This window comes from Hydractinia symbiolongicarpus, chromosome 10 (genome assembly GCF_029227915.1).
Source record: "Hydractinia symbiolongicarpus strain clone_291-10 chromosome 10, HSymV2.1, whole genome shotgun sequence".
Classification (NCBI taxonomy): Eukaryota; Metazoa; Cnidaria; class Hydrozoa; order Anthoathecata; family Hydractiniidae; genus Hydractinia; species Hydractinia symbiolongicarpus.
In genome coordinates this window covers 15,009,688-15,032,607 of record NC_079884.1, presented here as the reverse complement: position 1 = coordinate 15,032,607, position 22,920 = coordinate 15,009,688, and the positions used below count along the sequence as shown (strand labels likewise).

General features: G+C 33.6%; 1 protein-coding gene across 1 annotated transcript in view; it reads right to left on the bottom strand.

Annotated features, from left to right (window-relative positions):
- Positions 1-2,130: 2,130 nt before the first annotated feature.
- LOC130662808 (uncharacterized) overlaps positions 2,131-22,920 on the bottom strand; it is a 29,538-nt gene continuing 8,748 nt past the window's right edge. The window contains exons 5-32 of the mRNA XM_057461740.1: positions 22,586-22,701; positions 21,498-22,233; positions 20,398-20,510; positions 19,577-20,261; positions 19,182-19,300; positions 18,485-19,100; positions 18,109-18,227; positions 16,895-17,609; positions 16,690-16,811; positions 15,795-16,398; positions 15,535-15,647; positions 14,622-15,336; positions 14,250-14,368; positions 13,432-14,131; positions 13,030-13,148; positions 11,646-12,342; positions 11,291-11,409; positions 9,915-10,602; positions 9,433-9,551; positions 7,787-9,317; positions 7,159-7,505; positions 6,870-7,028; positions 6,429-6,518; positions 6,237-6,347; positions 5,932-6,007; positions 5,003-5,377; positions 4,550-4,678; positions 2,131-4,248 (exon numbers count right to left, since the gene is read on the bottom strand). Coding sequence (XP_057317723.1) covers positions 3,866-4,248; positions 4,550-4,678; positions 5,003-5,377; positions 5,932-6,007; positions 6,237-6,347; positions 6,429-6,518; positions 6,870-7,028; positions 7,159-7,505; positions 7,787-9,317; positions 9,433-9,551; positions 9,915-10,602; positions 11,291-11,409; positions 11,646-12,342; positions 13,030-13,148; positions 13,432-14,131; positions 14,250-14,368; positions 14,622-15,336; positions 15,535-15,647; positions 15,795-16,398; positions 16,690-16,811; positions 16,895-17,609; positions 18,109-18,227; positions 18,485-19,100; positions 19,182-19,300; positions 19,577-20,261; positions 20,398-20,510; positions 21,498-22,233; positions 22,586-22,701 — 10,535 coding nt within the window. The 3' untranslated portion in view covers positions 2,131-3,865. The remainder of the gene's footprint in view (positions 4,249-4,549; positions 4,679-5,002; positions 5,378-5,931; positions 6,008-6,236; positions 6,348-6,428; positions 6,519-6,869; positions 7,029-7,158; positions 7,506-7,786; positions 9,318-9,432; positions 9,552-9,914; positions 10,603-11,290; positions 11,410-11,645; positions 12,343-13,029; positions 13,149-13,431; positions 14,132-14,249; positions 14,369-14,621; positions 15,337-15,534; positions 15,648-15,794; positions 16,399-16,689; positions 16,812-16,894; positions 17,610-18,108; positions 18,228-18,484; positions 19,101-19,181; positions 19,301-19,576; positions 20,262-20,397; positions 20,511-21,497; positions 22,234-22,585; positions 22,702-22,920) is intronic.

Genomic DNA, 22,920 nt, shown 5'->3' with positions numbered 1-22,920 from the left:
TTTATTATACGCAGGCATTGTTAATTATTATATTGTGTTGTCTATATTTCACAATGTCGATGTTCGATCTTTTGCAGCGTTTTTCCCAAGGCGATTGTTACGCGCTAACGCTTTTATTTAATTTTGTGAATTAGTTGCTGGTGTTATGAGATGTGGATATGTTGAAAGAAAGTATATATCTGATGCTTACTGTTTCTACAATTTTGTCTGAGATCTCATTGGTAATTTTAAAAGTAATGCAGAAAAGTTAAGCTATATCTAAAACACTGCTTTCAAAAATTTATTAAAACGTAGTTCAATTTTGCTTGGTTTTGAAGTGGCTAATCATGTACTTGCCCATCTTACGAATTCAGTTTTGAAAGACAACACAATTGAGTTCTCTTCCCATATAAAATTTTCACCCAAAGAAAAAAAAATTTTAAACATCTGAGCGATTGTGTATTTGGTACTCTATATCGTCTCATTAGAAGATCTGAAAAATCAAGAAGTATGTCTGGAGTTCGAAGTCTGCACATTTTACTAGCTGGAAAATTGAATCATGTGGGAAAAAATAACAAAAGCACATTGATTAGTTGTCAGGGACATGGGAGGATTATGGTCGGTAACTGCTGATATTTTCGAATTATTCTACTGTGCAGATCTCCAAGTTCGTGCTGCAACTACCAATTTACACCGCAAATTTGATTCATCTCTAAACTGCTAAGAATCCTGTTGTGCTTTGCGATTACAACAATATCAGATTAATATCAACTAAAAAAGCAACAAAAGAATTGGCACTGAAATTATTAAAACATCGTGTAATTCTTTGTTTTCGTGTTTGTGCTTTTTTATTTGTTAAGGATGAATGTGATCTGCAAAAAACTGCATCAAAAAAGAAAAAAGCTCGATTTCTCCGCACAAATCAAGAAATCTTCAAGCAACCTTACAAACATTAACATGAGATGATAATTCATCCATCTTTTTAATGCAGCATAATTCAGGTCAATTTCCCCAAGATTAACAAACCCAATAAGATCGCTAGTATGTTTATCCTACAATTTTAGTGGTAATAATTTAGTTATAATCCTCATGCGGTTGGAATTTAACAACCATGTTTTAAAGTGCTCGAATAATATATTTATTAAAACGTTGCGGGCGAATATACTTTTTATAGTCCTTTAGCGACGTCTATTAGATAATAAGTAGATATACAATAGGTAAACATAGGTTATTAAGATTTATTAACCCGAGGTGATTTATATTCAACGACGCGCAGCGGAGTTGAATATAATATCATCGAGGGTTAATAAATCCATAATAAGAGATTGTTATAATTAATATTACTTATTTTGTTTTGTGTTTGTTTTGTTTTCGTTTCATTTTATAGTGTAGATCGAAACATTTTTTTGTGAAATCGACATGTTTTTGTTTCGATTTCTTTGTTTTGATGTTTTTGTAAAAAGAATTTTCTCGACAAAAAAGTTCCCGCCATTTCACGTGTTTGGAAATCGACCAATCAGAAAACGGACCACTAAGAAACAACCAATCACAGTTAATTACGATAAAAATTAATGAGGCGGAAAGGATAAAATCCAAACATGCGTTTACGAATGTTTTGTCAAAACTATTGTTACGTCACAAGCATTGAATAATACGGGTGGAATACGATTATTTATTCAAAGGCTGTTTTTGCTTACGGGTATATAATAATACCAAGAAACCACTGTCTTTCTTATCATCAACACGGATTTCTATCATAAAAGTCAGGCGATTTCGCAGCCAATCCTGAACAGTACCGGATGATCATAGAGTCATAACGTACATCAAATTTGGATGATGACAGGTATTTCTGCTGCTTTTTCCAAAGAAAATTCATGAAAGGTGATATATTGCGATTTGACGTTGACATAATTTTTATTAGATCATCACTAACACCTTTTTAAACAGGAACTGCAATAGTGAACTGCAATCTTCTTGCATTTTTAGCTATTCATCTTTCAATTGCTTATTCTCTAACCGATATTCTTTACTCCCCAACCGTTGGTTTTTAAGTGTATTGAGTACACGTTCTAGAGAAGTCAGAGATTTTGGTGCTTTAAGTTAAACGAAGTTCATTTCTCCCTTTTGTGTTTTAAACTCAAACTTTTTTTGAATTCTGACTTGACACACTCAAAGCATTTTTCAGAAGATTATTGTGGAATAATGATTCAGCAACTTGGAGATCGGTAACATTTGCTTTCATGAAGAGGTGAAGTAATATTTTCTTTGAAGTTTAATTTTCTTGAAACACAGTGCTCAAGACAGCTACAAGCAAAACAGTCCAACAAACCCGGACACAATTTTAGACTCAGAATTATTTTAGTCCAATTTGTGATGGTAATGAGGTTTAGTGATTGTGAGCAGCTAAATGTTGTTTTTAACAGACCCTTATAAAACATAAACAGTAAAAGCAAGATTACTATCAACATAAATTTCATATTTTGGTATAGAGTGGATATCACCATTAGAAGCAAAAGAAGCACATTCACTAGCAAAAGCTAAACTCCAACCAGCTAACTTCAATGAGTTTTCGAAATTAAATCTGTGAAGAACTTGTAGTAATCAGTGTTAACATTTTTTTTTACCATAACTCTTTTCTGCAAAATTTATGTTGATTCACGAGGCTTGAACATTGAAGAGGACGAACGAAAACTTTTAATGGGAAGGTTAACAGTTGTGGTTCTGCTAAAGTGTTTAAGATTCCTTTTATCTTCGCTAAAGTGCCTTTTTCAGATATATATCTGACTTTCTTCAACCCTATTCCTCAGAGCATGGTCAACCTCCCCGCCTTTTATCACAACAGCAACTAGTTTCTTTCTCCACGATTTGTCAAATGTATTCTCATCAGATAGGACCTTAAAAATATAGAACCCTTTATATTTAGCCCTTCTTGAAACTGTGCAGTCGTATAAAAAGCAATGTTCGTCAGCATATTGTAAAAACAGTTTTCAAAATGTTTTAAAGCATTTGTTTCCAGTAACTAACTCAGAAATGTTCTATTTTCCATAAAGTGTGCAGGTAAAGCACTGGGTGCTAATAAGATTCTCGCAACAAAAACATAAACAATAAACTACCTGCGACTTTCCATTCTATATCTTAATTCTTATGACTATGCACTATTGTTTTATTTAATACCTTTATTCATAAAATATAAATATATAAAAAGTGCAACAATATATCTATATATAAGCTACGACTATGCACTATAAAATTTTAAAACGTTTTTTCTCAGGAAGGGTTTTTTTATATGACCTAAAATTACTCTCATATATTTTTTTCATCACTTTTCAGCAACAAGGACAACATATCACTCACGTTCTGTGTCAGACATTTTCATCTTCATTAGTTTAAAGATACGTCGTGTTTTCTCTTCACTTTTCTTGATAACATCATTCTTAAAAGAATCCACAATGACAATTCCTCACTCTTGTCCGAAACATATATTAGCGACCTTACGAAACAAGGACGAGACAAGGGAAAAAAGTCCAAAATTTATTAAAGTAAAAATGGCTTAATAAAACACTACTGATAAAAGCACTCAGAAAAAGCGAATAAAATTTTTTTCTCTAAATTTTGTATTTAACGGCTTGTTGTCAGTTTCTTTGTCAGTTTCGCATTTTTTTGCAATTTTCGTAGTAGCCATATTTGTTTTCATATCATGTTTTCGTTTAATTTTTTGTAATTAAATTTTAGCGCGTTTTTCATATGACGGGATTTCATGAAAAGTCCTTGACAACGTCGTTGCAGATAGTCCTGTTCTTGTTTCGTAAACATCCTACATACTCCCCTGTGTTGTACGAAAAACATATGTCATATTACAAATATGCGTCCTCTGACCATAGGGTATTTAAGCTATGCATATCCCATAATCACAAGACCAATAGGGAAAGGCGTTGAACTTATAGGTGAAATAATTTCCACAGTTACGTATTTTTACTTTGCCATGGTCATCTGAGCAATAGAATGAAAAGAAATGTATGTTTCGTTCCACGATGCCGTCGTCTGTAGTGGGGAAGTCGCCATACAACCAGCCAGGATTCATAACACCGCAATAATTGTGGCTGTTAGGACAACGCTGTGCCAGTTTTGAGTTGGTTGCAGCACCGAATCTATGCCAACCATTTGTTAAATTGTCTTTATCACATTGCGAAGGGTTCAAGGTGTGTGGAACTAATTTTCTTGATGTCTCGTTATGCCATGTGTAATTATTACATTCAGCCACATCAGAAACTAGAGAGTGAGAAAATTTAATGAAAAAAGCTACTTTAAAAATTTTGCGAAAGAAAGGTACAACGAAACAAATTCAGTAAAAAACAAATATTTTGCGAGAATAAACTTTCGCGATTAATGAAAATTTTTTCGCGGGACCTAACTTGTGCAATTTAGATATGATAGACAGAATTAGATTTGGAAATTCGGGATAAAAAAAAATAATGCAAGCCGGCATATCGATACATCCTGATTTCTTTTGACAACAATCGAAAAGTCCTTCCTTTTTAAAACACGTTGGTGCGGAATAAAAAACACCTACCTCTTTGATCACATTTACTACCCATAAATCCTTCAGCACATAAACACGCAGTTTTGAAATTGCGTATCGTGCACTTTCCTCCGTTTAAACATTCGTGGTTGCACCCACCACGCTTTTCAAAAGCAACATCTGAAACGAAATAAACGCACAAAGAATGACGGAGTGACATCAGTTGGAATGATTGTTATTTTGCCAGTTGGACTATTTGTTAATTAACCTCTTAAACAAATAAAGGATCCGTCATGGAAGCGAAATTAAGTTGAAGCGTTGATGATAAATGACTTAGGTTCGTTTCTATTTGGCTGCATTTTAGGTTGTAGCAAAAAACACTCATCGGTTCTTTTGTTAGCGCGTACATACTTTGACAAGTTGGATATTTTTTCAGTGCCCATGTGCAAACAAAAAAATCGCTATATGCTCCTTCGCAGTATATAATGCACAATATCAACGTACCTTTACTACAGACATATTTGTTACAGGTTGAGCATGACAAATCATCCCATTTTCTGTCATCATTCGCGTGACGTAATGTTGCACAATTCTCCAGATTACCTCCATCTGGTTTGCCAATCATCCAGTTTTGATAAGTTGAAGTATCATTCTCGTTCGTCACCCAGTCTCCTTCACTTTTTCTGTCATTTAAGCCTACCCAAATGCTATTGTTTGGAAAATATTGCCCTATTAGAAAATTTTCGGCTATATTGGCTGGAACAGCTAGACTGCTGTTTTGTAAGACACATGTCTGTGTGGCATCGTTGAAGTTATGACAGCCGTCTCCCTTCTTCCAACATTTGTTGACTGCATACTCCCATCCATCTTCACAAAGAGCTAAATAAAAGTCATATTATATTTGATACTTCTTTTCCTATTATCATTATGTATTTAAAAGGGGAAAATTTGGGAGAATTGGGGTGTAGCCAAAAAACAACAGAGAAAAGAACCGAATCGTTTTTTATTTTCTTTCTAAGCATGTTTAAAAGTTTATAGTAGGGTTCAATCATCGTAACTTTCTAAGGGGCATATTATGAGTTGTTAATGCTATAGTGCAAGCCGAAGACACGCTGCTAAAATTATGTCTTAGTACATTGATGCTTTCTTTGTCAAAGATGCTTCCCAAGAGAAAAGCGTTCGTTTAAGCCCAACTGTATATTTCATTAATGTCAAGCTCAAACCTTGAAAAACGTAAAAATCATACAATAAAATTTCAAAGAGCACAGAAAAAAAATATATATTTGGATCAGTACCAAGATTCTTCTTCATTTATAATCTATACTGGAACTTTTATATTTATTAACCATAATATCATAGTTGAATTCGCTACGTTTTCTATTCTCAGTCCAATTAGAGTACAAAGATTTTCGTTTTTACAGTATAATACTTACTAGGCAAGACGATGAATGGGATCAACGTTTGAGATATTGGTCTTCTGCAGACTGTTAAGTGGGTATCATTGGGTGCCTACAAGAGTAAATAATGTTGCGACAATACAGTGCTCAACTAAAAGCCAAATTACTGATACATCTAATATAATAGAAATAATTTACTGTCCTTGAAATAAAGTTCAATCAGTTTTAACTTTCCATGCGCGATTAACAGATCTAAATGCTTATTTATAACCAGTAGTTCATTTGTCACATCAAGTCTGTATATTTCGTGTACAAAATAATGAGATAAAGAGAGATCTTACTTTCAACCATGTATCTATTTTCTTCATTACTTCTCCTTTTGCCAGGTCAATTGCAGCAGATAAAATCACTGGATTGGGTAGAGATGGAAAATTCCTGTTGTAGGATAATGTCTGCGATAACAAAAAAGAAAAAAAAAAGGTAATAATCGGAAAGTCCTTCCTTTGAAAACACGATTAGCTACTGTATGTTACCTTGCAGGTTTCTGTAAAACCAGCAGCATATGACACTGAACTCAGCTCGGTAAGAAATGGTAAAAATTCTTTTGGGAGAGTGATCCAATTCTAAAAACATGTGGTACATATTTGTTATCTGTGTAAAGAAACTCTACATTAGTAATTTTAACAAGGCGTCAAATAATTTTGCATTTCTTAATAAGCTCAATATTATAAGCACGGGCGTTGTTAAATATGAGGGGGCATTAAAAACGTAGGTACAATTAACAGAATAATGATCTATAAATTGTATTCGCGCTCCTTTCGTGACTCAAAGTGAAACGCAGTCAATTGCGACGGACCAAAATGATAAAAACATGTAACATCTAACTATATCTAGTTGGATTACAAGGTTTTATAGTTTATATTTTTAAATTGTTTTTAAAAATATAAATATACATGTAATCATTTACCGCTTACCACTTGGATTCGTGTCGTTTCAGTAGACACACTAAAATCCTTTGCGCATACTTCCACGTTTATTCCGTATTTTACCCATGCAGAAATAAATAAATTGCTCAAGTTTGCACTTAATCGTTGGACAGCCACTAATGTGTGTGTTGCTCTTTCCTCCATTTCCTAAATAAAAGAATGAATGAATGAATTAATGATTAAACAGAAATACGTTGGTAAGACTCAAGGATAAGTAAATATTTCAAATAATAGGTGCACTGTTGATAAATAATCAATATGTTTAATTTAGATCTACCTGAATTCTGACGCACTTAGTAAAACTGTTGTCAACATTAATTTCTCCTGTACCGATCCGACCACCAGTGTATGTTTTGAAACCACTTTGATAAGCAAGCCAGTTAATTACAAACCGAGAAATGGCAGAAGCTGTCTTGATGCAGGCCGTAAATGCAATGTTAGTAACCCTTTCAACCCAGTAAAAGAGCTTGTTGTCACAGCCAGTGTTGTTGCAAGTGAGTGTAAGAATAATACTGACTTTAAGAGTTGGATGGAAGTTATAAGGTTTTAGTGCGATATCTTGGCAAATTGTTTTCTTCGCGTCTGTGTTGTTAACTATGGTCTTTCCAGTTTGCATTGGATAAACTAAAAATCAATAGGTAATCTCATCATAAAAGTAAAATGGCACATGTAGCACAAAAACCAATGCCTAATAAAATCTGATTATGTAGGAGTAAAGCATCTCAGAGTATAGCATACTTTTTTTGTGATCTAGTACTATGAACTAACAAAATTTAAGGCAATATATGACGAGGTGTTCAAAATATATCTGGGTACCAACAGAAAAGGTTTATGGGCACATACTGCAGTATAAACTACATTGCCGTTGTTACAAAAGTAATTAACAAGAATGTGGTTGTACCTACCAATGCATTTTCCACGATGTGCTATTGTGATATCATGTTTATTATAAGCACCATACAGCTCACATGTGGATTTGTGAAGTTCACATGCACTTTTATAAGTTATAAAATCAGTGCCACAAACGTCTTCTTTGACGACTGAGGAACAATTCGTGATGCAATCGCAATAAAGTGCACCAGTTGTCGCTTTTCGACATTCTAAACCAATAGGACAGGTAATGTTGTTGCATGCATCTTTAACACCGTTGACAATATAGAATACGCTTATATTATGCAATCGTGGTAAAGGTCTTAAAGCTCTGTTCTTGGCACATAATTCAAAATGTGTCGAATGTATGGTTTTGATCCATGTTTGTATTGAACCGTCATAGTTTTCGTAGCCTTCTTGCGAGGTAAATACCGAAGGAGGCAAGGTGTAAATATATCTGAAATATATTTTCTTGCATATGATCATTTCATTAGTTTGGAACAAAGCAGCGCCATGTTCTGTTGCTTTTGTGCTGGAGTTACCAGAAATTGCTATGTAACTAACGTTGGTTAGGTAAACATTCTCCGCTGAAACATAACATATTGAAAACTCAGTTTCAGATACGTTTGTTAACCATAAACTTGTATTTTTAATGTTTGCATGAGTAAAATTTGCTACATTGGTCATAAATGAAACTTTTATCGATGGTTTCGATGCAAGTTTGATGTCGAATCTTCTAGAAATGCATTTAAATCTCAGTGACAATGGAATCAACCCATACTGGAAATGATCATTTTGCGGTGTCTTTTCGAAAACAACTTGGAAATGAAAAGGGTTCTTCACAACAGATGAAGTTTCCCTACTGTACAGAACTTTGACATTTGCATGCGTGAGGTAGCGCAAGGTTTCAATGTATCCAAACAAGATACTTGCATAAACACCACTGACATGCTCCACAACAATCACATCAGCATTGGGGCTGTCATCACCTATTTTCCATTGAAACGACCTAACACTTGATTTTGCCGTTAATAATATATTTACAGTTGTATAATTAATGCCAACTTTCGATTGATAGCAAGATAAGTTTGTTAAACGAAGAATATGCATTCCCTTTACTCCACAGTTGGTGGTTTCAGTTAACGACTTACTATTTGAGGGAGGGGACAACATTTTAAAATTGCAATTGTTTTCGTAAAATCCTGCAACAGCTCCATTTAAATCCAAGCGCTCATAGATAAAGATACCATAAGTTTCGTTGCCATTGCTTGCGAGTATTATTTGAAAGTCGTGAAGTTTAGTTGGTTGATTATACACACCAGATTTCTCAAAAGTCACAATAAGAGCAATATTTGCTGCAAAATCGTCATCTGATATTCTCTTTACATCATTATTTACTCTGTTCAGTACATCTTTGTTGCCAGTTTTACGATACCATATGTATTCAGATGAAGCTTTAGTAGAGTCCAAGTCCATACCATATCCTGTGATAACGGAAGTTTCAATTGGGAATGTCAAATCTGAACGCGACAGTGATATCATGGAAATAAAACCGTTGCTGTTGATCTATAATAAAATCAAATTTTTGCAGTTGATAACTGTGCGTGCTTATAAGCACTTTTATATCTTGTTAGCAGAAGTATGTCAAAATTTAGTTAACTTCAAATGTATCAAAACTTACGTAAATTCTGTCCGCGGGACGTGAGAGCAAGGGAATGTGTCTTCCCAACGTTAACGACACAATTTCATCATCTCCATAAAATCTTTTGTCATTATGTGTGAATTTGAACGGATAAAAACCTAAAGGTTAAAAGATATTTCAATATCATTGATAAGTGGTTCTTTCTATGGTTGTATTAACGTATTTAACAGAACAAAAAAGATACGTTTAAATACCTGGAATGTTTTATCCCATGAGCATATAAAATGGCAGGGATAGAAATTAAAAAGATGTCCTGTTTTGGTGCAAATATTTACATAGTCAAAGACTTTTTACCTTCTAATATCACGATGAAATACACGAGTATATCTATTTAGATTTTCAGTCATCAATAAAAAAACATGACAGATTTAAAATTTCCCTTTTAGTTACGATATCAGGCATCGTTACTACCTAGGAAAAAGAACTCTTTCTAGTTTGTAGAATGGTTTGAAATAAATTACCTTGGCATTTTCCCTGGTGAAGATAACTAACACTGGACACATTCTGAATGCCATACAATTCACATGCCACCATGTTAAATTCACAGCTTGATGGATATTCTGTTCGATTGGTGGAACAAACTTCGGTTGTCCGAACTGTACTGCAATTACTTATGCATCCGCAATATTCTTGATCACTATCGTCAATTTTACATTCTAAATTGAGCGGACACTTAAAAGATGTCAACAAATAAACGTGCCGACCTTTTACGCCGACATTTGACGTTTCCGTAAGCAGGGTGCTGTTCGACGGTGGAGTGAATAGCTTGTAATTACACAGATTTTCGTAAAATCCGACTGTGCCATTTGCAACATCCAGACGAAAGTAATTTAGAATGACATAGGTTGCGTTAAAATCAGTTACTAAAACAGTTTGGAAGCTACTCAAAGAAGAGTTCGTGCCATATATTGGTATGTTGTCGTAGGTGACGATGATGGCGTGTTTTGAAGTGAAATTATTACGAGAAAGCCTTCTAACATCTTCATCAGCTCTGGAAAGTATTGTAGCGTTAAATGTTTCCCGATAAAACACGGCATTTTTTCTTGCGTCTAAGTCAACAGCATATGCAGCTAAGATATTTTTGTTGTACGGTATACTCACGTTGTACTGTGGATTGAGTGTGATCGTTAGAAATCCATTCGTGTTGATCTAAGGTATATTTGAAGAAACACAATAATACAAAAGTGAAACTGTGAATAAATTTTACATAGTTGAAAAAGAAAAAGAGCTATATTCGGCTTTGTTGCCGTAGTAATGATTGACACTTGTCTTAACTGACGAATCGCATTTGTGCTACATCCGCCATTTATAAGATTTAGCTGGGTGAAAACAAACTCAGCTAACGAAGAGTAATCACAATTATATTCTGTCTGGAAATGGTGCTTAGCTATCTAGATTTTGCTCCAAAAATTATCTTTGCTCAAACTTTCTAACATTGTTCTTAAAACTCCAAAATATATCTAGTTCTGTACTCTCTTCGTCTAAAATACGGGAACTTTTCATCTCCAAAAAAATTATTAAGACGTCAAACCGAATGACCGAATTAGTTGCCAGGATATAAGGCCTACTTTAACGAAACTTTGAAAAACTTTGTGAAATCAAATGCATAGTTGCCCCTATTGTAGCCTTGTTATCCTTGCAGACTGTTACTTCAATGTAAAATAAAAAAATAGAGCTATCAACGATATGTAATCTCATTAAAATTTTAGGGCCTGACGTATAGTTAGTTGTAGCTGGGGTAAAGAAGAGAGGGTAGTCTAAAAAGTATTTGCACAAATACGCTCGAAAGAAATCAAATTTTCTTATATATAAAAAAATAACTTTTTTATCAACCTACATGAATATAACTATTTAGCTGTGTGAATAATGGAATTTCTCTAGACAGCTGAAAATACCGAGATATATCATCGCCAAAAAGCTCCTTATCCTGGTGTTGTTTGCCGAAAGGATAGCGAGCTAGAAATAAAAAGTAAAAACACCGTACAGAATATACATAGTCATGTAGCAACTATCATATTACAAACAGCCAGCTGTGTCGGTTGAGCTATTTTAGCAGTAATAAATTAAAAATAAAACAGACGAAAAAAAAAAAGAAAACTTGCTACAAGCTGACATATCTATTTTTTTTTTTGTTTTTCACAACATTCGAATCAAATTGAGGAGTAGTCTCATGCGCAAATATGAAACCTTACTTTTACAATCGCCATCATGAGCTTTAGTTACATTCACCACACTGTTATTTCCATACTTTTCACAGTAGTCTTTCCACAGATGGCATGAACTTGCGTATGTCCTGTGATCAGATCCGCAGAACATTGTCCCGCTGGTTTGAGCGCATTGTTTATGACAACCGCAAAATGTTCTCCCTTTATCATCCTTTTGACACTTCAAATGAGCTGGACATGATATGCCAGTCTGACTAAGTAAATACACATGGCGACCTATGATTCCAACATTCGACGATTGGGCAAGCAATTTACTAATAACCTTTGACATAAACTCTTCACGGTTGCATTCAGAGGAATAATAGCCTGCCCTGGAGTTGTTGGTTTGTAATTTCGCGTAATTGAATACACCATACGTAGTCACGTTATCAGATACAATTGCTACTTGAAATGAATTCTCTTCTGAAAAATTCCCATAGCGGAATACATCTTCAAAGGTAAAGATAACACCAGTTGTTGCGTTGAAGTCTGATTTTGTTCTTCTTTTTATATCAGCACTAATACCATATAACAATTTTTGATCTTTTAAATTGCGAATGAACAATCCGCCTTTAGTCGCGTTGGATACGAAGTCGTGATAGTACACGTAGATGATTGGTTTATCGTAGTTGCTTGTAATACGCCCGGGCGACTGGGTTAGTGTAACAAAACCGTTTGTATTCACCTAAATCGAGACAGCAAAATGTTATGCATTCCTACATGCAGTGCACAGGCGATCTTAAAAAAAATCACTTTTTAAAAAACAAAAGTAAGAACAAAATTCCTTTACACTTGTACCGAAAAAATTAAAAATTTCGCAAGGGAAATTCTCGTGAATGTGTTCGTTTGTGTTTTTCTTTTTCTAAGGAAACATGAAGAACAATTTTTTATTATCACATTGCCGTGATCGCATCAAATCTTACACGCTCATGTTGTTTGCTTTTATCAACTAGTATTCCCTTGCGAAAGTGTATGGACGGGATAAAGCACAAAATCATACGAAACATCTTGAAGAATTAAATAACTCGTGTATGATACCTCAAACTTTAAAATCCAATTGTTCGTTCTAATTTCACAGAAAGTCTGCATTTAAACTTATCACAAAGGCACAGTTTCGAAAAATGGTGAAAACCCGTGAAATCCACAAAACATTTTCCACCATTCACCTCATTCCCTTAAATGTAACGCTCAGCAGCAGGAATTCTCTACTAAACAATTCACACAGCCATGTCACCCATAAAATTCAAAGATGGCGGTATTGTGAAAAACAGGCGCAAATACAGTATAAAAAAATAATACTGAGTTGTTACTGTATTTTAGATCGGTATTTACAAAAATCCTCGAAAAAAATCACAATAGGTGCATAACTTACATACAACCTAGAAACATTTTGCCCAAAAACAGTAAGTTGCTGTTCTAAATCTATTGCAAAGACATCATCATCACCTTCACCTCTGCTATTTCCAGATACTGATTTATATGGATAGAGAACTAAATAAAAATTATTAAAATGTCAGGTCAGGGATTGTTCTGTTTACATGTAAAATTAGTTATTAGTTCATGTGGATTGTTCATTGATAGATTTATAAGGTCCAGGAATCAACTTGAAAAGGTCTTATTAAAGCAACAAATTATCACTTTTTTCCTAAGATTAACTGGATAATCGGCTGTATTTAACATCTTAACTTGATATAATAAGCTATAGAAGATCACTAGTTATACCGTGTTGCGAGGTTTGCAGCGAGTGGCAGACATTAACAGTAAAAACAATTACCTTTGCACTCTCCTAAATAAGCAACTTTGTTCTTCATAATCGTGTTATTACCAAATGTCTCACATTCCGTTTTTGTGAGTTCACATTCACTATCGTACGTGACATGATCAGATCCACACAGCAACTGTTTTTTGTACGAAGAACAGTCTGTAAAACATCCACAATAAGCTTGTGAATCTGCATCCAATCGACATGTTAAATGATCAAGACATACTAAAGTTTTCCTACTAAGCTGGTACACATAGCGACCTTTAATGTCAACGTTTGATGTATTTGTCAAACTCAGACTAACTGATTGGTTGGCAAATATTTTATAATTGCAAAGGCTATCGTAAAAGGCAGCAGTGCCATTTTGTGGATCCAGTCTTTTGTAATTGAATATACCAAATGTTTTTACGTCATTTGATGCAATGACAATTTGAAACGTGTATGTTGCATTGCGGTCCCCGAATTTGACCACGTTTTTATATGTTACAATAACTGCAGACGTTGCTTGAAAATCCGTTATGTTCAACCTCTTAACATCGGTACTGATCCTTCTTAAAATGCTACTGTTAAAAGTTTGTCGGTAATATATTTTACCAATATTGTTATCAGAATATAGGTCAGCGATGTACCCCGCCACTATAGGCTTGTTATATGGTATAGTTAAGCTGTGAGATGAATCTTTTATTGTTGATATTAAACCATTGGTGTTAATCTATGTAGAAAAAAAATATGCGAGCTGAACTCAGGACTTATAACTGTATGTGGCCTGCATAAAACATTGCTCCTGTATAACACGCTTCTTAGAAGTTTGAGTTTGTTTTTATACTTACGTATAGCGTTTGGACAACGGTGGAAAACAAGGGAATTTTTCTTTTTAGAATCATGGCTTTTACATCGTCGTCTCCAACAAAAGAATTATCTCCTGCGTCTTCTCCATATTCATATAAGACTAAAACAAAACAGAATAATAAGAAGTGCCTAAAACTTACTTCGTGCTTAAAAACACAGCCAAAATTGGATCATGTCTTAAACTCTCTTAAATCTATATCTGCAAACGTTATTACACGAAAAAGAAAGCGTTTGTGCCAGAAAAGTCAGTAAAAACATTTTAAGGCATAATAATTTAACTCAGCACTTCAAAAATACCCTTTTAGCTTAGTACACAATTAATCTCAATTTTGATCAATTTTATTCCAACTTACTATCGCATGATCCGTTATGAGAAACTGTTATATTGATTTCACTTCTGTTCCCAAACCGTTCACAAAAGCTTTTCTGTAAATGACATAAACTTTTATACGTTACTTTATCTGTTCCACAAACCGGCTGCAAATACGCTGAACAGTCTGTTTTGCAAGCACAAATTATTTGAATTGAGTAATCATGCTGGCCGTCGACAGCCGTGCATTGTAGGTGGTTTGGACAGCTAAATTTCAAACTCGATACTTCGTATACATAGCTACCATTTAGGTTAGTATTAGTACTAGTTAAAACGCTTTCTCCTGGCATAAATGCTCGGAGTCTTTGACTACATTTGTCTGCTCCAATTATTAAGTGTATAAGGTCTGTGTAGTTCATTTTGACTTTCCCATAGTTCAACATTGCGTACGAGGACTGACCATCTGATATTAAAACTACTTGAAAAGTCAATTCTTCTTTGATTTCCTTCAAACCTATGTTTTCCTTCCAATGGATGTTTGAAAACGTTATGACAACCAATTGAGTGGCTCTATACGTTTTTGTTAGGAAATTAGAAATATCATAGGACGCTCTTTGCAGCAAATCTGGATTGGTGGTTTCATCATAGGAGATGTCACCAACAACAGTTGAGGGGAAAATATCAGCACCAAATATTGCACCCACACTTTTGTTAGAATGGTTAGTGTAACACTCGACACTTCTTTCCAACCTGTTGATCTGTTAAAATTAATTGTCCCAGATTACTACTTGTTATAGCAAAACAAATATCTCTTTTATTCCATAGTTACATAGTTACTTTAAATTATTCTCCTAGCTTTGAATAATATGATCTAACTCGTGAATTGTGGATTTAGAGCTTCATTAAAATATAGGAATATGCTTAAATAACAAGATATATAATTACATATACGATACCTTTAAACTTGTTACATTTTCTGAAAATAGCAGTATGGGAGTTTTCAGGTTGATATCACTGTAATTGAGAGACAAATTTTGATGCGTAGCGCTCAATCCATATTGATATGTCACTAGAAAAAACGTGTTTATTATTATCATCATCATCAGTTTTAACATTTCTCTTGGACTTTTTCATAAAGAAATTCACTGATTGATGCAATTGACCCTTCTTGGTGGATCAATGTGCTCTTTAACAGGAAATAATAAACAAAGTATACCGGTGCAATTTCCATTGTATGCAGTCTGGATGTGCGAAATGTTGGATGCTCCAAATTTCTCACAACTTTTAGAATCAAGTTCACATTGGTTTTTATACGTTTTACCATCTGTACCACAAATATACTTTGTTGCAGATGAGTAACATATCTTGCATCCACAAACAGATTTGTCGTTAATTTTTTTACATGTTAAATGCGTTGGACACGGCAACACATCGTGATTAGATAATTGAAGAACTTTTCGACTGTTTGCCAACAAGTATATGAAGTCGGCATTACAATTGGTTTCAGTATAGGGAAGAAATCCATTTTCAGCGGAATTAATAATAAGATATGTTGTTTTGTTATCTGATACAATAACGAATTGAAATAGGTTGACCGATAACGTAGCGTTCAAAACATTATTAAATGTTACAATAATTGCTTGCGATGCATTGAATTCTGTTTTTATCATTTTATTGACATCGTTGGATGCTTTTTGCAAAATTGCGGAACTAAAAGTTTCCCTATATAGAACCTCTTCATATTTGGACTGATAAAATACTTTAATATAATTAGACACTGTATAGTCTTCAGGTGCTCCAACCAAGCCAGTTCTGGATATCTAAATATATTATATATCTAAAAGTCTTTTGGTAGTATTTTTTTGTGTTTACAGATAGCCCTCAGTCTGATTAAGCACATAAGTCAGGAGGAGTGAATAAAGGAGTTTAAAGTCTCTATGACGACTAGTCTCTATAATAATAGCCGTATTTTGGGTGTGGTTCAACATATATTTCTTTTATTCTTTCTATAATTTTTGAAAAACCAGAAAAATAACATTTAATAAAAATCAAATAAAGAATAAAAATTTAAGCATGAATATTATGGTTTTTATTAAAATTTCAACACATACCACAAGCCTATCACGTCTATGGTTTGTAAAAAATAACATCTTTCTTTTCAGGATCAGAATACTGCTGCTCTCATTTTGCAGTAGTTTTTTGTCACCATTTTCTATTCCATATTCGTAGAAAACTATGAAAGAAAAAGATGTAAGTTTTATCACCTTCTTAAAACAGACAATAAAACTCTGTTGTCAACATTGCGGAACCTCCTACCTCTGCAGATACCGCGATGAAGCAATGTGACATTCCATGGTCGTTCATATCCATAAGCATTGCACAACGATTGATTCATAACACATTCATTGGAGTAAGTTACATACTCTGAAGAACAAACCTCGCTGGATGTGCCATTGATGCAACTTTTAATGCATCGACAAAACGGTTTTCTATTTAATACCTGACATTCTAAATGTTTAGGACAGCTGATTGTATCACACAAACTTTTATTCTCACATTTGTAATTCGTCAATACATAGACATAGGTTCCGTTTATTTTACCATTTGAATTATTTAGCAACGTTCTGCTTTTCTCTGCAGCCACAAAACGTTCTTGATTACAGTCTCGTTCATAAAATCCTACTGTGGCATTGTCCGCATTCAGCTCTTTGTAATTAAATATGCCATAAGTCAAGTTACCATCAGAAGTCAGAACAACTTGGAATGTTTGCTTCCTTGTTGCGTCCATGACAGATGTCATATTAACATATGTGACAATTAATGCTTGTACCGGATCAAAGGATGTAGCGATATAGGAACTAACTAATTCTGCGATTCCTGCTAATTTATTTTTTGCTGTAATTTCTCGATAGTATATCTTTCCCGCCTGTGACATTTCCATTGAGTAAGGAGCGAGAATAATTCCACCTTTCGACAGATTAGCAATTTTATTTTTGTTTTCCACCGTTGATATAAACCCGTGTCGGCTGATCTAAACATGAATTTAATTACACTCGTTTTTTATAAGCATACCTTTATAAGCATACCAGGACTGGGAACTTCATAAAAATTAAGTATACTTGAAGCATAATTTCAGTCTATAGTTTAGAAGCTTAATACGTGATACTCTAACGTGCAAAATGAAACCTTTCAAAATAGACTGGTAAAAAATTATGTTTTTACTACCCAGACTAGTGAAGTATGGAACGATACCAGTGTAGCAAAAATTTTTATTGTTGAATTTTTTAAAACTGCCTTGAAAAAGGTACAAAAACCAATTATTTTTCAAATAAATCATTTGGTATTATTATTTTGTGTTCAGTGTGGTGTTTAGTTTCACCAAGGCCAACTACAATGATCGCTTGTCAACTTTTTAGTGATCTGAAATTTTATAACAATTAAAATTCTATTTTTTTATCGTAAACGAAAATTAATTCCCGCTAGATCTATTGAACTTGATAAAAAACCCTTATTGAATCAGAGCGACTTACGTAAACAGTTTTTCCGGGAGAAGAAAACAATGGAATTTCTTTATGTAGTGTGAATTGTGTGATATCAGTTGACATGTTGAATTCTTGGTCTCCATGTGCTAAACCAAAGCTTTGTAACTCTGAATAAAAAAACTAATATATAAAAGACATTACAAAGCAAGAGAGGACAGAAATCTTTCATTTCTCTTTTTTAATAGGGTTTTGATCGGATGATTTCATTTTCAGCTCATACTTCTCGGGGTGAATGATGGGAGTATCGGTATACACTTTAAGAATGAAAATACTTATTCCCTCTACTAAAAACAACTTTTGTTTCATCAATTTCCATCGGCAGGTAACTTGACATTTGTTTACTTATTAACAAACAATCACATACCACTGCAATTTCCACTATATGCAACCTGCACGTGCGATGTGTTGGACGGACCAAACTTGTAACAACTTTCAGAATCAAGTTCACATTTGCTTGAGTACGTTTTACCATCTGTTCCACAAACAGGCATTGTCTTGCCTGTGAGACAATATCTGCAATCACAATTGGACTTGTTGTCAAATCTGAAACATGCTAAATGTGATGGGCACTGCACCAAATACTCATAGTTGGATAACTTATGAATTTTTGGACTATTTGGTTCTACGGTTAAATATTTAGAATTACAATCAGTTTCTAAATATACAAACGTAGTGTTGCCTTCAGAGTTAAATATTGAATATGTTGTTTTGTTATCTGAAACAATAACAAACTGATGCTTGTTTTGGGAAGTATTAAATGCACCCTGAAATGTCACAATAATGCCTTGTGTTGCACTGAAATCTGTTTGCATAACCTTCATAATATCATTTGATGCTTTTTGTAAAATGGAAATATTGAATATTTCTCTGTATAACACTTCTTTAAACGATCTACTTATTGAAAGTATGTCGATAGATGCTGTTGGTGGATTCTGCTTGTCCAAGTCGGCATCCGTTCTTACCATACCATCTCTTGAGATCTAAATTTTAAATCCAGTACGAAGATAATAGTAAATGGGAAATATTTTTAAACTATGTTTAAGACAATGACGCATACATACCACAATCATGTTCCGAATATTTGTAAACAGCAACATTGGCCTTGACAGCAAAAAAGTCGTTTCAGATTCATTTGATAATAATCTACTATCACCGTAATTACTTCCGAAGGGATAGAAAACTATGAAAGATATGAAAAATTTTAACGAAGAACTATGAAAGAATTTTTTTATATTGCAAAACAAGTAATAAAAGTAATAACCAGTCATGGAAAAAGTTATAAGATAAAAAAAAAAACTTAAAAAAAACTGAAAACAATTCAGCGTACAAAAGTAGGCAGAAGTTTAACAAATTTCAACAAAGAAATGCCTGACAGGGCATCTTTGACCTTTCTCCTCTCCTTTCCTTGGTATGAAGAGGGTTCAGAATAAGTTATATATTATTAAAAAGTACTAACCATTGCATGGTCCGCTGTAAGCAACTGTGATATTTATTTCGTTGTTAATCCCATACCGCTCGCAAAAGATTTTCTCTAAATGACATTTGCTTTCATACGTTACACCGTCATTTCCGCATACAGGTTGCAAATGTTGACATATCCTCTTGCAACGGCATTCAAAACTACCCGCTGGGTCTTCAATAAATGAAATAGAACATCGAGTATATGATGGACATAAGATGTCGAACGGTGAAATAAGATATATGTATCTTCCATTTACATTAGTGTTGGATTCATTTAAAGCATTTAAACCAGATACAAATCCTCTACTTTTAAATAGGCACGAATCAATAGCATGATTTGTGAAGATACCATGAAAGAAAGACTCTTCCTGTAACACCTTGTAATTGAACATTGTATATGATTTTTTACCGTTTGATGCTAAAACAACTTGAGCGATGGATCTGTTAGATAGTTCATCAAGTACAACTGCATACGTTATTACAATGACATGAGATGCTGTGAAATTATACTTTATGTGCTCTGATATGTCGTGCGATGCTCTTTGTAACCAATTTTTATCAAATGACTCCATGTAGTAAATTTTAGTTAAGAAGGGAATGTATTCGTTAGATGATACATAAATCTTTCCAAGTTGGGTATCTCCTGCGTATGGAGTTAGAAAAGGAATCTTTGCGTTTACCTGGAATGAAATAATTGAAGTATTGCACTCACAATTTGCAATTGCTAGAAATCTGCCACAAATAAAGCTTTTCACGAAATGTGAGATAGGTATTGACTTGGGAATTACAGCTCTATCTATTAAGTGAAAATAATACCAGTAGTTTGTTGGCTGGCTGAGAGAATAAAACCATAGGCTTCGTCATCTCGATGTACTGCACACCAAGTGGAAGTTCTTTATGACCGACATCTAATCCAAATGGATACATAACTGAAATAATTTAAAAGAATTGTAACACTTTTATATCGAGATAAAAGCAACTTTAACTTTCAATTCGTGTGTGTTTGTAAAACGTGTTACATAAAGCTTGCCGGGGTATAAAACATCTTTATAAATACTATTAATATATAAATTGTAGGTATAGCCGTCTATCAAATACTTCACGATAATCAACCCTATTATTTTACAAAGTAATCAATTTCATGGTGATTTCTATCATTTAAAAATCGTTTAAGCATTATTTCTATTGTTTTAAATATAATTACTATAGCTGATTGGTTAAATGTATTTCAAAAGGATTGAGGCGGGAAATTTGTACGCCTACAACAACATTTCTGACACACGCTTAAAAGACAACAAAAAGGGCATATAATAAATACAAGAATCAAAAAATTGTTAATACCTGTAAATCTCTCAATTTTAAACTCACCAGGATCGATAAAACCCGTTCGACATGGAAAAAGATCGAAATAGAGAGGGAAAACTTAGAAAGTGACAGATTGACAACAAATGGTATTTTAGATAAAGATTTTTAATTTAATTTGAGATGGGAAAGTGTTGTTGTGGAAGTGTTAATTTTTAACTCGTACTAAGAAATTTCGTTTCGTGAAGAGAATCCGTGCAAAGTTAATAAAATCTGTTGTAGCAGGTTGTTTGTTTGCTGCATTGCTTCAAAAATTTCACACTCTGTTAAGTTTCAGGTGAGCATTTCGAAAATCACTTTCACTTTTTCAACAAAGTTAAAAAACAACTGTTGCACATTCAAACATTTCATCCAAGTAAGGGGTTTTAGTAATATACAAGTTTTATGGCTCGTTAAAAAAGGAAAATGATTTTGAAAATGCTTCGGCAAATAATTATTTGTGTCTATTTGTTAAAGGTAGCTTTTTCTAAAAACTTTTATTTTAAATAAACGCCCACTGCGTTTAATCGGTCATTCACGGTAGCTTATTATAAGTAAATACAACAGTTCCATACCTGAGCAATTGCCACTGTATGCTTTAGTCACATTTGCCGTTGATTTGTTTCCATAGTTTTCACAAAACATCTTATCTAATGTGCAATGATTTGCATACGATTTTCCATCTGTGCCACAAAATACATCATAGTTTTCTTCGCTACATGTTTTGCATCCACAGAACATAGTTTCCCGTGCATTCAGTTGACATTGCAAGTGTTTTGGACAATCAATTTCAGGTTTATTCAATTGAAAAAGAAAGAATCCCTTTCTTTGAATGTTTGACATGTTAACTAGCCTCGCAGTTGTATTTTCTGTAACCAGAGACTTGTAATTACATTGTGTAGAATAGTAGCCTGAGAGAGCACCATTACTGTCAAGATTCAGGTAATTTAAAATCAAAAATGTTTGTTGTAAATTAGATGCTATAAAAACCTGGTATGTATGTTTCAGGGAATGGTTTGTAGGTGATGGAATGTCAACAAATGTCACAATGACAGCAGCGCTGATATTAACTATTTCATTGATAGATTCATTAATAAAACTAGTTGCAATTTGCAAAATGTTACTGTCATTGGTTTGCCTGTAAAAAATCTTGCCAGTGTTAACCAAATCATTGTTAGAGTTAGATTTTAAGCTTCTTTTAGTTCTTGTATGTGTAGAGAACATATAAGGTGTTATAACTGCTTTTGTGTTAGGGATGCGTACTGGCTGAGTAGAGTTCGGGAAAACAGTGATATAACCATCTTTGTATATCTGAAAATAGGCGGAAATTGTATTTTAAGGAAGCCACAGCATAGAAATCATTGTTATTATGCAGAAATGTAATTACAAATAATGTTTCTTGTTGCTAAAGGATAGTATCTATTCATTTATCAACACTGTAATTAGACTTGGCTGCAGTTGTTGCTTCAATAGGCGTAAAAACGTTTAAACGACAAAAAACAGTTCCTTTTACATTATAATGTAGTCTTGTTTAGCATTTTGAAGAGAGAAAAAAGGTTATTGGTTAAATTTACGCATGTCATCTTTTACAGACTACGTGTAATTATATCTAAGATGACTTATATATAACAGGATCAGTCAAACATAAGTATAAAAAACCTACATATATTGCTCTTTCCAAAGATGACGAAAACAAAGGCATTTGATTTGACAGGTGTAATAATGCTATATTACCATTTGCTATTGCATCACCGTGATCAAGACCATAAGGGAAAACTCCTAAATAAAATATGTAAAATTTAGCTAAAGAAATCTGCAAGTATTACGAAGTTGTACAGTTTTATTCATATACTGAAAATATGTCAAATAATTTTTTGTTGATGTGTCAAATATTAGGCATTCTAATATGGTAGGGTTTTCCTCGCAATTTGATTGGCTAATCTACACGAAATATATGCTATTTTTTAAATTTTTTACCAAGAAACAAATTAAATTACA